This window comes from Heterocephalus glaber, unplaced genomic scaffold (genome assembly GCF_053883595.1).
Source record: "Heterocephalus glaber isolate CG9 unplaced genomic scaffold, H.glaber_assembly_v1.0 deba00000809, whole genome shotgun sequence".
Lineage (NCBI taxonomy): Eukaryota > Metazoa > Chordata > Mammalia > Rodentia > Bathyergidae > Heterocephalus > Heterocephalus glaber.
The window spans coordinates 12,795,060-12,811,888 of NW_028258163.1; the positions used below are offsets into that span (position 1 = coordinate 12,795,060).

At 36.6% G+C, this 16,829-nt stretch overlaps 2 protein-coding genes and 1 pseudogene across 2 annotated transcripts; all 3 read left to right on the forward strand.

Annotated features, from left to right (window-relative positions):
- Window positions 1-894: 894 nt before the first annotated feature.
- On the forward strand, window positions 895-3,893 carry LOC147829044 (olfactory receptor 11H6). The gene is made up of 2 exons (XM_087207565.1): window positions 895-910; window positions 2,921-3,893. Exons 1-2 carry the CDS (start codon window positions 895-897, stop codon window positions 3,859-3,861), a joined length of 957 nt encoding a protein of 318 aa, XP_087063691.1. The 3' UTR covers window positions 3,862-3,893.
- A 970-nt stretch (window positions 3,894-4,863) lies between these two features.
- LOC147829045 (nucleoporin p54 pseudogene) lies at window positions 4,864-5,965 on the forward strand (annotated as a pseudogene).
- Window positions 5,966-11,419: 5,454 nt separating this feature from the next.
- On the forward strand, window positions 11,420-12,376 carry LOC147829046 (olfactory receptor 11H7-like). The gene has a single exon (XM_087207458.1). It carries the CDS (start codon window positions 11,432-11,434, stop codon window positions 12,374-12,376), a length of 945 nt encoding a protein of 314 aa, XP_087063584.1. The 5' UTR covers window positions 11,420-11,431.
- The last annotated feature ends 4,453 nt before the right edge of the window (window positions 12,377-16,829 follow it).

Sequence of the window (16,829 nt, forward strand, 5' to 3'; positions counted from 1 at the left end):
GAGACAACAATAGATGTGTTTTGGAGGTGGAGAAAATAGGAAGAATGTAGTGGGATTTCAAATTATCTGTGACGTTTACTTATCTTTTGCTGACCCTATATTCCATAGATAAGTGAAATTTCACTAGCACAAATAATGTCAACAAGATCTTGGATATTACGGAGTCAAATAATTACCAACATTGGAACCAAGCCTTAAGAGGTCAGGTTCCAGGTCACAGACCATGACTTATATTTGTCATCTTGATTCCAAAATCTTCTTGAAATGTGAGTAGGGTAAATTAACTCATGTCTCCTATCTGCCTGTTATCTTGAGAAGCCCAAAATATCTATTTTATGCCAAATAAAATATAACATGCCACCTGCACTACATAGATTTATTTATGTTAGTTCTAACTTAGAATAATTTTTTGGTCCATAACATAGAGATATGCATACTGCAAAACATATGACCTATGCAAGCCCCTGTGCTGCTGTAGTGGCATACTGGGTCATTTCAATGTAGCAAGAGTTGAAAAGGAGAGGAAACTTACTTTTCATTTTTACTAATGTGCTCCAGAATTTAGTTCACTGCTAGGAATATAACACACAGTGAATAAACATTTGTTAAATGCCTAAATAATGTGTTACAATTGAAATATGACATTTATTATTTTTATTGCAAGCCCATTAACTTCAGTTTTAAATGAAGAATGATTGCACATGATCTAACAAATCTAAGTATAGTTAAATTTTGGTACATATGGTCATCATAATTGTTTTATTATTCTAAAAACATTGTTAATACAAATATCCAAAGCTATCTTGTCAATAAAGCATCTATCATTCTGAGTTTGCTCCAGGTTTGATAAAGTACTAAGCAGACATCTTGCCCTCTGCAAAGTGTATGAATGACATGAAGATGGAATTTTGTAAGTATATTAACAGAGACATGAATAAATACTATGGCCAACATATTGCTAAATTTAAAATATTGATGGTGAGCAGGGTATTGTGGTGCATGCTTGTAATCCTAGAACTCGCAAAGCTGAGGCAGGAGGATCATTACAAGGCTGAGGCCAGCCTGATCTATATAGCAACACATTGTCTCAAAACACCAAAAAACCTAAAATATTGAAGAGGTCTTACCAGGTAAATATCCTGAACTTATCAAGGAAACTTTAGGACATGGAAATAAGACTGGGCCAATAGCTTCAAGAAGGTCATTAGCAAAACATTCAAGTTTTTAGTCTGGTCTCAACTCCTGAGTCAGCAAACATCAAAAAAAAAAAAAATCTTTCTGATCTCTGTACATCCTAGAGTGATCCTTTTATTCTTTATTTAATTTAAATGAAAGCGAGATGATGAAGAGAAATTATGGACTTATTGCTAGCAAAAATGACACATATGGGGGATTTAGCTCAGTGGTTCCACCACCTGCCTCGCAAGCACAAGGTCCAGAGTTCGATCCCCGGTACCAAAAAAAAAAAAAAAAATGACACACATGGGTTTATACACTAGAGAAATTGACTTAGTCAGCAACAAGTTGCCTCAAGAACCAAGCCATAACGCACATGAGTAAATACCAAATAGTTTCTCTAGTGTGCGAAAGTGAAAGTGTAAATAAAGACTAAAAGGTACAACAGATAATGTGAAATAGGAAGGGGCGAAAGAGAAGGGGAAGTGGGAGGGGTAGGGGAAAGGAAAGAAGGGAATGGAATTAATACGAGAAAATGCAAAAATGGAAACAAAGTCTTTGTAAATAGGGAGGGATGGAGGTGTTGAAGGGAGGGCAGGGGAAGGGGGAAAAAAATAAGAACCAAGAGAGATTATGTAAAGGTGCAAATTTCCAATGATGAATGTCATTATATTGTATACCTAAAATGTACCAATGCAATTGAAAAAAAAACCAAGCCATAGCGTGGAGTAGTGCAGCTTGGGGCACTGGAAGAAGATGGAACAACCCATAGAAAATTGTGACCCCCAAAAGAAATCATATAGGGGGCATGACATCTACCTTGTTATTTAAGACCTACCACCACCATCATGGAAGAGGAATTAGACTTATTTTTGTAGTTTTAATAAGATTGAAATTTACCTAGGGACCTGAAAGTGCCAGGATCAAGCTGTAGAGGGAATAAAAAAGAAAAAAACTTTCTCAAAATAAAAAAAATCCTTTAATGGAAACAGAGCTCCTTAGGAGAAGAATGGGCTGATTGTTGAGCAAATCCAGATGCTACCTGGGAAAGTATGATCAAAAGACAATTAGATAGGTAATCTGCAAGCAATTTAGAAGTTCCTAGGTGTTCTATATGACCTCCCTAAGACTAGCAAAAACAAGAGCAGTTAAGACTTCAACCTCACAAATCCATTCTTATCTACTTTTTATTGGACAGATATAGATAGATGAGAGATATAGATAGATGACAGATATAGAGTTTTTATCGGATAGATACAGATGTAGATATGGATATTAAACCCTGAATAAGAAAGTAACTTAGCAGCTACTTTTCTTTCATTTATACTCAAAGTTTGTTTTAAAGTGAAAAGATGGGTCCAAAGTTTAAATTTGTATATAGAATGTTCAACGGACAATGACTTTACCATTAAAGATGAAACATTACTCTGCTCAGAATTAAAGTAACATCTCAAGTTAAATAGAATTTGTTCCCAAAAGAACCCTGAATAGGCCAGAACATCTAGTAGTTAATGGCTTTGCACATACATTTAAGTGAACCCTTTAAATCTTTCTTCTCATCTGTAAAAGAAAAACATCAGTTTTCTTATCTGCAAAAGAAAAAGGGCACCTCCCTCCTGCTAAAGGGTCATTAGGAGAATGAAATAAGATGATGTAAAAATACATAGAATATTTTCCAGCATGTGTTAGCAAAACTCACAAATGTTCATTATTGTTCTTTTCTTGATATTTTTTTTTCTAACAGCTTTGGGGTCCCAGAACAAAACAATGCATTTTGTGACTGAGTTTATCCTCCTGGGTTTCCATGGTCAAGAAAAGATTCAGAGTTTGTTCTTCTCACTAATTCTGGTTCTGTATCTCCTGACCCTGCTGGGGAATGGAGCTATCATCTGCGCAGTGATATGGGACAGGAGGCTCCATACACCCGTGTACATCCTCTTGGGAAACTTTGCATTTTTAGAGATCTGGTATGTTTCCTCCACTGTCCCAAACATGCTGGTCAATATCATCTCTGAGGCTAAGACCATCTCCTTCTCTGGCTGCTTCCTCCAATTCTATTTCTTTTTTTCACTGGGTACAACAGAGTGTTTCTTCTTATCAGTTATGGCATATGATCGGTACCTGGCCATCTGCCGCCCACTACGCTACCCCTCCATCATGACTGGGAAGTTCTGTGTGAGCCTCATCTGTGTATGCTGGGTGAGTGGATTCCTCTGCTATCCAGTTCCCATTGCCCTCATCTCCCAACTTCCTTTCTGTGGACCAAATATCATTGACCACATTGTGTGTGATCCAGGCCCATTGTTTGCACTGTCCTGTGTCCCTGCTCCTTCCAAGGAGCTTATTTGTTACACCTTCAACTCAATGATCATCTTTGGGCCCTTCCTCTCCATCTTGGGATCCTACACTTTAGTACTCAGAGCTGTGCTTCGTGTTCCCTCTGGTGCTGGCCAAATGAAAGCTTTCTCCACCTGTGGATCCCACATAATGGTGGTGTCCCTATTCTATGGAACCCTTATGGTTATGTATGTGAGCCCATCCTCAGGGAACCCAGCAGGAATGCAAAAGATTGTCACTTTGGTGTACTCAGCAGGGACTCCACTCTTAAATCCCTTTATCTATAGTCTCCGGAACAAAGACATGAAAGATGCCCTAAAGAAAGTTCTGGGATTAACAACTGCATAAAACTGAGACAGTTCTGAAAGATAAACTGAACGACTTCCTTCTTTTTTATTTGTGTTTTTTAACAGAACAAGTAGTAGTTTTTACTGTAGAGATTAATAGCACTTAAAATAAAACTGCCATATATGTATAATCATGAATTGGTTATGTCCATCAACCTTGATCATGTCCTTCTACCTTCACCTCAATGTGGTACCCACACTTTCTAGCCCCTTGTAAACCCACATCCACCTTCAGGTCAACTTTTGTATTTATTTTTCTTTATTACTTTCACACAGGAGAAAGAACATGCCATACTTGGGTTTCTGTATCTGGCTTAGCTCACATAACATAATGTCCTTCAGTCCCATCCATTTTGCTGAAAATGACATGATTTCATTCTTCTTTATGTCTGAATAATACTCCATTGTGTATATATACATTTCTTTATCCATTCATCTGTTGATGGGCATCTAGGCTGATCCTGAATCTTGGTTATTGTGAATAGTGCCTCAATAAACATGGGTACACAAGGGTCTCTTTGGAATGCTGACTTCATTTTCTTTAGATATATACCCAGGAATGGGATAACTGGATCATATGGGAGATATGTTTTTAGCTTTTTGAGGACTCTCCATACTGTTTTCCACACAATTACACTATTTTACATACTAAACAGGTCGACTGAGTGTCACGTCGTGGGAGCAGTGCTTTGGTCCTCTGCTCCCGTGACATTTCCTTCAATTTGGGGACTCCCTCAGGTACCTCAGGCACCGCTGCAGCCACTGCAGCACCTGCGGGTAGGTTTGGAGGATTTGGGACAACATCTACAACTGCAAGTTCTGCATTCAGCTTTTCTGCCCCCACTAACACAGGCACTACTGCATTAGGTGGCCTCTTCAGTCACCCTACACAAGCTCCTACCCAGTCCAACGAGCTGATAAATACTGCGAGTGCTCTTTCTGCTCCAACACTATTGGGAGATGAGAGAGATGCTATTTCAGCAAAATGGAATCAGCTGAAGGCTTTCTGGGGAACAGGAAAAGAATATTTCAACAATAATATTCCACCAGTGGAATTCACACAAGAAAATCCCTTCTGCCGGTTTAAGGCTGTAGGTTATAGTTGTATGCCCAATAATAAAGACGAAGATGAGCTAGTGGTTTTAGTTTTCAACAAAAAAGAAACAGATATTCAAAGCCAGCAACAGCAGTTGGTAGAATCGTTGCATAAAATTTTGGGAGGAAATCAGACCCTTGCTGTAAATGTAAAGGGTATTAAAACATTGCCAGATGATCAGACAGAAGTTGTTATTTCTGTTGTTGAGCATTCTCCAAATGGTACCTCAAGAAGAGTTCCAGCTACAACACCATATGCCCATTTTGAACAAGCCAATATAGAAACACAACTACAGCAACTTGGTGTAACCCTTTCTATGACTAGAACAGAACTTTCTCCTGCGTAGATCAAGCAGCTTTTACAGAATCCTCCTGCCGGTGTTGATCCTATTATTTGGGAACAAGCCAAGGTGGATAACCCTGATTCTGAAAAGTTAATTCCTGTACCCATGGTGGGCTTTAAAGAACTTCTCCGAAGACTGAAAGTTCAAGATCATATGACTAAGCAGCATCAGACCAGATTAGATATCATATCTGAAGATATTAGGGAGCTACAAAAGAATCAAACTACAAGTATGGCCAAAATTGCACAATACAAGAGGAAACTCATGGATCTTTCCCATAGAACCTTACAGGTCCTAATCAAACAGGAAATTCAAAGGAAGAGTGGTTATGCCATCCAAGCTGATGAAGAGCAGTTGCGAGTTCAGCTAGATACAATTCAGTCTGAATTAAATGTACCTACTCAGTTCAAGGGCTGACTAAACGAACTGATGTCCCAAATCAGGATGCAGAACCATTTTGGAGCAGTCAGATCTGAAGAAAGATATTACATAGATGCAGATCTGTTACATGAGATCAAACAGCATTCAAAACAACAACAGGAAGGCCTTAGCCACTTGATTAGCATTATAAAAGATGATCTAGAAGATATAAAGTTGGTAGAACATGGATTGAATGAAACCATCCACGTCAGAGGTGGTATCTTTAGTTGACAGTTTACAAACCTGTGTTATAAGTTTGTGAAATGTATCCTCTTACTGCATTGGGCCTTCCTTAAGAATGAAATGAGCACATGGAGAAAAAAGAAAGAAAATGATCCTCTCCTGGCTTGGATTTTTCAGATTACTGACAAATTACTCTTCACTAAATCTGAAATAAACGAGTCTTTTCACATCCCTTCTAAAATAACCTTGAAAAGATTTAACATCTAAAGAGCTATATATACTTTAAAAGAAGTACCTAATTAACATTTTTAAAACAGCGTTTTCTTAAACATCACAGTATTATTCTCCATTCTGCTTTCTATGGCAAGTAAATATGAAATATATAGTTTACATATGACTGTATAATTACTTGACTGTTGAAGATTTGAGATTCAGAATGTAAAGGACATCAGTTTTTATATACGTGAATTCAACTTGGGAGGAGTAAAGCAAATCCAAAAGTATTTAATTATTAATGTGGTTTTCTTTTTGTTCTGTGAGATTTGAAAATTAATTTTTTATTATTTGACTTATGTGGAGTTTATAGAACAATTCTAAGCAATTAGGATATAACAGAATTACTGGTTTGGGAAACTTTTGTTTTTTAAACCTTTATTTCTAAAAATGAAAACTTTTAAAATAAATTCTTAATTTGTAATTTAAAAAAAAAACAGGTCACTTTTGACTTTAGCTCTTTATAAAAACAATGAAGAAGGTCTTCAGTAAGTGTGTACTGGATCACACCTAGATAGAGGGAGAAACTTACATTTCATAGCTTTTTAGCAGTTCAAGTTCTGCTCGCTCACAAGAAATTATCAATAAAATATTTTAAAGATGCAGAACTTCACTGAATAATCATATGACATTGATATATATATAAAATCAGCAATATGTGTATACCAATGTATACATATGCATGTATATCCTTTTACCATGATTATATATTTGCTAATTTTTTTTTTTTTGGTACCGGGAATTGAACTCAGGTTCTTGCGCTTGCAAGGCAGGTGGCAGAACCACTGAGCTAAATTCCCAGCCCTATATTTGCTAATTTTAACTTCAGCTAGTGGAGGGAATCAAGTCCAATCATACTTGAAACCTTTGGGAAGAATGCAATCTTTTAAATTCAAAAATAAATATTCTAAAGATAATGGGTCAAGAGGCCACCAAAAAAAAAAAATTCCAATGGACACATTCCATGTGTGAGGTTGTCTTCCACTACAAAATCAGACTATGCTTAGTACCTCTATGTTCACACCTCTACATCTTAGAGATAAAGTAAAAACCTTCCCATCTGTCATTCAAAGCTCCGTGCAGTCTTCTCTCCCAGAGATCCAGTGTGTAAGCATTGCACCTCATGAGGACACATCTAATTTTGCCTCCAACACATTTACTCCCAATGGGATCTTTACTCATATGCTTCCATGTGACTACCTCAATACACAAATAGTATGGAATAATGATGGCAGAAACATATTTTTATCTGAGCACTGCAGTTTCCATGTCAATCCGACAGCAACGTGTAGCTCTCAGAGGCCAAAGGGCAAAGGCTCAGTCAGAAAAGTACTCAGACAAAATTATGCCAAAAACAAATTCCATTTTGGTACCCTCAATGAGTGCTGAAGAAGGATGGTCATCATGTGAAGGGCCACCCTGTTCAATCAAAGAATACACTTGCTTATTGTGACAAATTTCTGACAACATTAGAAAGGTTAGGAAGGGGAGTTCCCAGTGATAAGTGCTGAAATGCTTCAGTTTATTTCCACCAAAGCATCTTGGAAACAGTAGCGAGGAGCATAAGGCACACAAAGATATTTCTTCCTATTTCAAGGTTTTACATTTTAAAATTCACAAATTGTACTCTCACGTCCATAGAATATGAAATTATCTAAGGAAAATTGGTCCTTAAGCAGATATTTAATCAGAGGGTTTACATATCTCATGGCAAAAAATCACATATCCTGTTTGAAAAACAAACGTAAGGAGACCATGCCCACCCCAAACTCAGTTGATGTAGCACATTATTTTTAATAATCCCTAAAGATCAATTTATCATAATTATCAATGAAACCTCCAGGCAAAAAGGGAAACTCCCTAAGGACAACATGGAAAATCACAAGCTCACTTGAAGAGAGACCTGATGCTTCTCAAGACTGACTAATATAAGGAAGGCATAAACTGGACTGACGCATTATCTCTACAGAATAAGTAACAGATCACTAGACCCTTAGGGTACAAGAGAAGGGAAACTGGCCATGCATGAAACTCTAACACAGAACCTCCACATTAGAACTAGGGAGAGATCTTTGTGACCTCTGTCTGCACTGCCTCCAAGATGAGCTAGGAAGCCTTCATGGTGTTTCAGGATGTCTTCTCTGAGGGACAGTGCTATTATTATACATGACAGGTGGACCTGCTCACCTCTACATTTGTTCATTCAGTATGGCCAAGAGGTGGAGGGTCAAAGATAAATTTCTCTTTCAGCTGAAGAACCAAAAGAAAAATGAAATTTCACAGAGAATTTAAATTACCATGGAATTGATATGCTCCAAAATCAACTGACTAAATATTAACAAAATCATTCACAGATATTCCCCTTCTCAGAAGCTGGCTCAGGAACCCAGAAAGGGAGAACTTAAGTAAAACAATGTGGAAATAGCTCTATCTGCAAAGACTGAAACAAATACAAAATTAGTGTTTTCTTGTTTTTTTTTGTTTGAGTGATTGTTTCGGCTTTGGTTGTTTGTTTCATTTGTTCTCTTCTTCTACCCTCTGTATCCATTCCATTATTCATCTGCACCTGTAGGAGAGGTAGCAAAAAAGAGGAAATTATAAAATCACAGCAGTGTGTATGAAAACTAAGATTCCCCATAATGTTTAATGAAGACTGCATTGGGAGCTGCTTCTTACAATTATGTAGAAATTTTCTTTAAAATTCATTTATCATCTTCTCCTTGCAACTAATGATTTTCTGAGTTTGTTTGGTGCTTTCAATGCCAACAAAAGTAGTTTATAGCTTAAAACATTAAAGTTCAGTCTTGTGTATTTGGAGGGAGGTGGTCACAGGATATAAGTTCAGAATCAGTGTTCCGCTTGCTGCACTCCAAGGGTAAGTGGCAGCTCTGTTCTCTCATCTTGTTTGGAGAAAGACTTCTTGCTTGAGAAGATGGAGAAGTGCAGAATTCCTTAGTAAGGAGCCATTTGTTCATAATGTCTCAAGAAAATGACCATCAACATAGGTTACTGTCATTCTTGTTGCCATCAGTTTTTAAAACCGAAACTCTTTGGACTTCATGTTTCATTTTTCCTTTTCTGTATGGTTTCTTGTCAGGCAGTCTACAACCTGCTCTGACATAATCAGTTCCAAAGTAAATTATATGGTTTCTAGATAAGTTGATTCATAGTTCACTTAATGCATTATAATTTTTGAGTTTTCAACAGCTGCATACTAACAAATATACTCATCATATAATAAAATCTTACTAGTATAAATTTATAGTATAAATTTACTAGTATAAATTACTAGTATAAATTTAGTACCATTTTATTATGTTCAGTGAATATTATAAACAGGATAACAGTATATACTATATCTATCAAAAACCTGTTAAAGGTAAATTTTCCATTTATCAATCCACAAAATGACAAGTGCATGGTTAAAATTTTTCTGAATATTACAATATGTTAAAGTTATCATTGTGCTCCTTTCTGGGTTGTATTTGGGTCTTTTAAAAATATCTTCTTTGATGATGGTGTTCTAAATTTTAAAAAGAGCAAATTTTGAAATGTGGGTAAATTATTTTTTGAAACATCTTTGACTCGATTGTACCTTGTGATCTTTTCTATATTTTTTATTACTACATATTTGCAGTACATGATGTTTACATTCCTTAACAAGAGTTATTACATGTATGTAACGGTACCAGGGATCAAACTCGGGTCCTTGCGCTTGCGAAGCAAGCGGCGATACCACTGAGCTAAATCCTAGCCCTCTTTTTTTTTAATTAAGTTTATTGGTACATTTTAGGTAAACAACACAGTTACATTCACCATTGGGATCTTCTACCTTTACATGATGTATCTTGGTTCTTATTTTTCCCCATTCCCCTGCCCTCCTCCCACTCTCTCTTGATCCTCTTCCTCTTTGAGAAATATCTCTGTACTTCCTATTATCTATATTTTATTTGGCTTTTTATTTATAGTCTGGGTTTCTCCTATAAGAAAAAAACATGCAATATTTAAGCTTTGTGTGTCTAACTTATTTCACTTAGCATTATGATCTCACGGTGCATCCACTTTCCTACACATGACTCATGCTTATCCTTCTCTATGGCAAAGTAGTACTCCAGTGTATGTAAATATCACATTTTCTTTATCCACTTCTCTGTTGATGGACATGTACACTGCTCCCAATATTTAGCTGTTATTAATTGTGCTGCTATGATCATAGGTATGCATGTATCACTGTAGTATGATATCTTTAACACTTTTGGGAGGTTCTGAAGAAAAGGAATAACTTGTGATTTTGAATATTGAGCAGATTTTTTTCAATGAACTAAAGTAATATCTTCAAAATAAGGAGCATGAAAAACTCTGGCAACATAGAAATAATTTAGAAGAAAACTCTTGATGATTATTCATTTCACCTCCAAAATATTACATGTTATGTACATCTCTAGAGAAATATCTCTTTTGAAATATGTATGATTCATGATAAACTATCACATGAAATTCATCATCAGGGAGTGAAAATTTGACCTTTCATTGCTAAAAGCAAAGAATCAGTTATCAAATTGTGAATGACCTATAATACAATATAAAATTCTTTAAATCAGAAAATGAAAAAGATATAAAATTTATCACTTCAATATCCTTCTTGATAGTATCCTAATATTACTAAAAAGAGATTGAATATATAATGTAATAGAAATATCACCAGAGAAAATCTGAAATAATGTCAAGGCGCAAAACACTCAAACTTAACCATTCTAATCCAATGTTTTGGGCATACATGTCTGCCTGTTTTGAAGTAAATAGCATTAAGTAATTGCTTTATATGAGCCACTTTCACAGAAAAATAAACTAGGTATAAAGCACTATGTTTACTTCTACTTCAAGATTTCTCTAATTTCTCTAGTGTTATGTTTTGTTGTGATCTGTTTCTTTGTTTTGTTCTGTTCTGTTCTATCAGTGTTCAGGATCTAACCCAGGGCCTTGCACATGCTAAGCAAACATTTTACCACTGAATTAATGACGACATTTAGTTGATTTTTCTCTTCTGCCACAGGGGGAAAAATCCTAGAATGGATGAAACATTGGGAGAGAGGCAACCAGCATATGCAGAATGCAGCAGAATTTATGCAAAATTTCATTTAGATTATCCAATGCCTGTTAAGAGTTAAACTCCTTGTCCCAAGAAATCTTCAAGATGCTTCAGCAGCAAAGTCAATTGTTATCATCCATCTTTCTTCTCTCCACAGTCTAGGGACTATGAACAAGTCAGGGATATCCACAGTGACTCACTTTGTCCTCTTGGGCTTTCCGGGACCCTGGAACATCCAGATCATCCTTTTCTCAATGATTTTGTTGGTCTACATGCTGACTCTGACTGGGAACATGGCTATCATCTGTGCAGTGAGATGGGACCGCCAACTCCACACTCCGATGTACATGCTCCTGGCCAACTTCTCCTTCTTAGAAATCTGGTATGTGACATGCACAGTCCCCAGCATGTTGGCCAACTTTCTTTCCAAAACTAAGACCATATCCTTCTCTGGGTGCTTCATTCAATTCTACTTCTTCTTTTCCTTGGGCACAACAGAATGCCTCTACCTCTCTGTCATGGCTTATGATCGATACCTGGCTATCTGCCACCCACTGCATTATCCCTCCATCATGACTGGCCAGCTCTGTGGTGTCTTGGTGTGTCTTTGTTGGCTCATTGGTTTCCTTGGATACCCAATTCTGATTTTCTTCATTTCTCAACTACCTTTCTGTGGTCCTAACATCATAGATCACTTTCTGTGTGACGTAGACCCACTGATGGCATTGTCCTGCTCCCCGACACCCATCATAAAGAATCTATTCTATTCTTTGAGCTCTATGTTCATCATTATCACCATTCTGTATATCCTTGGATCCTATGCTCTGGTGCTCAGAGCTGTGCTTCAGGTTCCTTCTTCAGCTGGCCAAAGAAAGGCCTTCTCCACCTGTGGATCACACTTGGTTGTGGTGTCTCTGTTCTATGGATCTATAATGGTGATGTATGTGAGTCCCACATCTGGCAACTCAGTTACTATGCATAAGATCATCACACTGATGTACTCTGTGGTGACCCCAGCCTTAAACCCTTTAATCTACAGCCTACGCAACAAGGACATGAAATTTGCCCTCTGCCATGTTTTCTGTGGAATGAGAATTCTCCACATCTCATGAATAGAGTTTGTATTACCCAGTTACTCCCTCGAAGTGAAAGGCTAATCATAGCTATCATAGACATTTTGGGCAAATTTATTAAGTATCTGCTCATATTTTGATGACCTTCTAGTTTCAAAATGTGTTACAGAAAGAGATGTATCACCAACCTTAAGGCAAAAATGACTCTTAAAAATGTTCTTTTGTGTGTGTGTGGGCACTCTTAACATTAGTTTTAGCAGCTATTTCCCTTTTATTATTAATGCCTGTTGATTTTGTAAAGTACTGGGTTTCAGTGCAATAATTTCGATCACACCCATTTCTCCATAGTATCCTTTACACTCCCTCCCTCTCCCTTATTCCCTTTCCCTTCTCTAATAATAGACTCCCCTCTGCTTTCACGTTCTCTCTTCTAGAGTTCACATACTAGGGAGAACATGTGACATTTGCCTTTCATGAGTCTGGCTTATTTCATTCAACGTGACAATTTCCAATTCCATCTGTTTTGTTAAAAATGACAAAATGTTCTTGTTTTTGGCTAAATAGTATATACCAGTGATGGTAAACCTTTTAGAGCTTTCAGTGATAAGAAACAGCTGACTGTGGCATATATGCTATAGGTTCGCCATCCTTGGTATAAACCATTGAGTATATATACCACATTTTATTTTTCCATTCATGTGTTGGTGGGCTTGGCTATTGTAAATCCTCTTTCAATAAATGTGGGCCGAAGGATGCTAACTTTAATTCCATCAGTTATACACCAAAGAGTGGTATCGCTGAATTAAACAATGGCCCTATTTTTACTATGTTGAGGAACCACAATATTGATTTCCAAAGGAACTGGCTACTTTACTTTCCCATCAGAAGTGTAGAAGAACTCTATTTTCCCATCCTTACCAGAAGTGATTTGTGTGTGTGTGTGTGTGTGTGTGTGTGTGTGATGATCACCATTGTGACTGGAGTGAAGTGGAATACCAATGCAATTTTGATTTGCATTTCCCTGATGTCTAAAGATGTTAAATATTTTTGGTAAACTAATTGGCCATTTGTATTTCTTCTTCAGTATACTCCCACTTGCTGCAAATTACCACATAATTCATGCCACTTTCTGAAGTAGTTCTGAAATTTCTCTTCTCAGTGTCCTTAGTTGCACTACAGTCACTGCTTCAATGTCTTTTTTTTAAGTTTAATTTTATTGGTACATTTTAGGTATACAATATAACGACATTTATCATTGGAAATTTAGACCTTTACACAATCTCTCTTGGCTCTTCTTTTGTCCCTCTTCCCCTGCCCTCCCTTCAACCCCTCCATCCCTCGCTATTTACAAAGACTTTGTTTCCATCTCATTTTCTCATATTAATTTCACTCCCTTCTTTCTTTTCCCCTACCCCTCCCATTTCCCCTTCCCCTCTGCCCCTTTTCTTCCTGTTTCATATTATCTATTATACCTTTTAGTCCTTATTTACACTTTCAGGTTCTCACACTAAAGAAACTATTTGGTATTTACACGTGTGTCCTATTTATTTCCCTTAAGAGTAGTGCCTCAATGTGCATCTATTTAGCTACAAAAATCTCTAATTTCTCTTTTTATGGCTGAGTAGTACTCCATTTACTTTTTAAAAACACATTTTCTTTATCCAGTCTCCAGTTCATGGGCAACTGGGCTGTTTCCAAGTTTTAGCTATTACAAATTGTGCTGCTGTAAGCATGGGTGCACATATATCACTGTGGTATGAATCTTTTAATTATTTGGGGAAGATCCCCAGCAGGGGAATAGCTGGGTCAAATGGGACTTCCAGTCCTAGTTCTTTGAGGTATCTCCATACTGTTTTCCACAGTGGTTGCACCAGTCTACACTCCCACCAGCAGTGGAGCAGGGTACACGCTTTTTCACAGCCCTGTCAGCATTTGTTATTGGTTGATTTCATGATACCAGCCATTCAGACTGGGGTGAGGTGGAACCTCAGCATTGTTTTTATTTGCATCTCTTGAATGACCAGTGATGTTGAACTTTTTTTGTATGTTTATTTGCTATTTCTACTTCTTTGTTTGAGAAATGTCTGTTCATTTCAGATGTTCATTTTTGAATTGGGTCTTTAAATTTGGGAGGTCTGATTTTTTTAACTTCTTTATTGATTCTAGATAGTAGACCTTTATCTGAGGAACAGCAGGTGAAAAATTTTTTCCCCATTGTGGGTTGTCTCTTCACTCTGTTGGTGGTTTCTCTTGCTCTGCAGAAGCTCTTTAGTAAAAAGAGATCCCACTTGATTTTTTTGTGCTCTTTCACAGGTAACTGAGGTTTTGTTCATAAAAATCTTTTTCTACACCAATGTCTTCAAGAGTTCTACAGAATCTCTGTTCCAGCCAGTTTAGCATTTCTATTTTAATATTTAGACATTTAATCCATTTCAATTTTAGTTTAGTGCATGGTGAGAGATATAGGTCTAGTTTTAATCTTTGGCAAGTTGAAACCCAATTTTTCCAGCACCATTTATGAAAGAGGCTATCTTTCCTCCAATGAGGGTATTTGGCTCCTTTGTCAAAGATGAGGTGGCTGAGTGTGTCTGGAGTTGTTTCTGCATCTTCTAATCTGTTCCACTGGTCCTATGTCTGTTTCTTTGCCAGTACCATGCTGTTTTTATCACAGTAGCTTTGTAGTATAGTTTCAACATGGGGGTTCTAATACCTGCTGCCATGTCTCTGTTACCTAGAATTGCTTTTGCTATTCTGGGTCTCTTCTTGTTCCAAATGAATTTTTGGATTGTTTTCACAAGGTCTGTGAAGTATGCTACTGGGATTTCAATTGGGATTGCATTGAATATTTATGAGATACCTACTGGCTTTTTCAAAATGTGCTGGGCGATTGGGTGTCTTGAGTAAAACTGAAGGACAAGAGGAGCAAAGATTCTGATTCCTGAAAGTACTTGAGCATTTATAGAAATTGAAAAAACCAATGTTATTTTAGTTACATAGTGTGCAGAAAATACCACGTGTGCATGGATGGATGAATGAGTGTGTACAGGTGTGTGTGTGAACAGACAGTAAAGCAAATCCCAAAGGCTTTACAAACTCACTATTATTATCTGAAATTAGCTCAGAAGATCTGAGTTAGTTCCACAGAACAAGGTGATTTCAGCTATTCACCTCTAGCTGTCCCTGCCCTTTCCAACAAAGCCAATTTTTCTACTAGGATCCATAGTAAAATGGATAGTTTCTGGTCTCTTCCTTATAAATGTACAGGACAGGAAGAAGGAAACAATGGCCAATGAACTTAACCTGACCTGATACTTATTTTTATACAACCAGAAAGCAAATAATAGTTTTTACATTGTTTTTTTAGGTTGGATTTTTTTTTTCTTAGAGCATGTTTTTAGTACAGAATTTTATATTCCTTGTGGGAAATTGGTACACATAGATAATAAATCTTATTTTAAATTTAACTTAAAAATCATAGAATAAGATATTGTGAAATATAAAAAAATACATGAAATTTAAGTCTTGCTGGACTTAAAGTTTTACTGGAAAACAACTACATACATTCATTTTAGTATTGTCTATAGCTGCTTCTGTACTATAGCAGCAAAGCATAGTTTAGACAGAGAGTATTTGGTCCACAAATCTAAGCTATTTACTATAAAATTGGTCAACCCTTGGCACAAATCATTGTAGAGATGGGCTCTGTTTCTTTTTCTTTTTTTTAGTTTTATTTATTTATTTTGTATATCTTTTTATTGGTACATTTTAGGTGTACAATATAATGACATTCATCATTGAAGATATGCACCTTTACAATGCTGGCTAGTGCATGTGTGACCAAGTACACAGACTCTCAGTGGGAGCAGGTTAGCATTTAGGATGATTCACACCCTCTTACCTCTCTGTTGGACAGAGTTTCTTCAGTGTGCCCTATTTTATATGTGCAGTGGCTGTGGTAGTAGAGTGAATATGTATTCTTCATGAAAAAGAGTTTGTGTGTATATTTCACTGAAAGTCACAGATGAGTTTGGAGATGTTAAGATGGGTGAAAGCAAAGACCACAGTTTAGAAGTTGTATTTTATGCTAAATAAGTTAGGAAGCAAATTGTTGTTTGTGTGGAAAGGAAGAAACTAATTAGATTCCATTTTATTAAAGTCCCTATGGCTGTGGCAAAAATAGAAGGTTGTAGAGGGGCAACATACACTTACACACAGAGCTGCAATGATTTTACTTCACAGAAATTGGAAGAAATCCCATTTTGGGAGGATATATATATATATATATTTCATTATATACAACCCTGATGGAGAGTATTGCGTATGTGTTGAAAAGTTGAAATCTCACCAATAAATAAGTATTCTTAAACTCATAGTAAAAAAGTGAATGGAAGGAAAGAATCAACTTTACATATTTAAAGCAGTTATTGATGTTGATATGTTTCTATGTATTTTCTTTCCTATGATTATTTAATTATAAATCAGAGTCGCATCT

Excerpts from the sequence above, each read along its gene's own strand:
- LOC147829046 (XM_087207458.1), top strand. The coding sequence starts at position 11,432 with ATGAACAAGTCAGGGATATCCACAGTGACTCACTTTGTCCTCTTGGGC.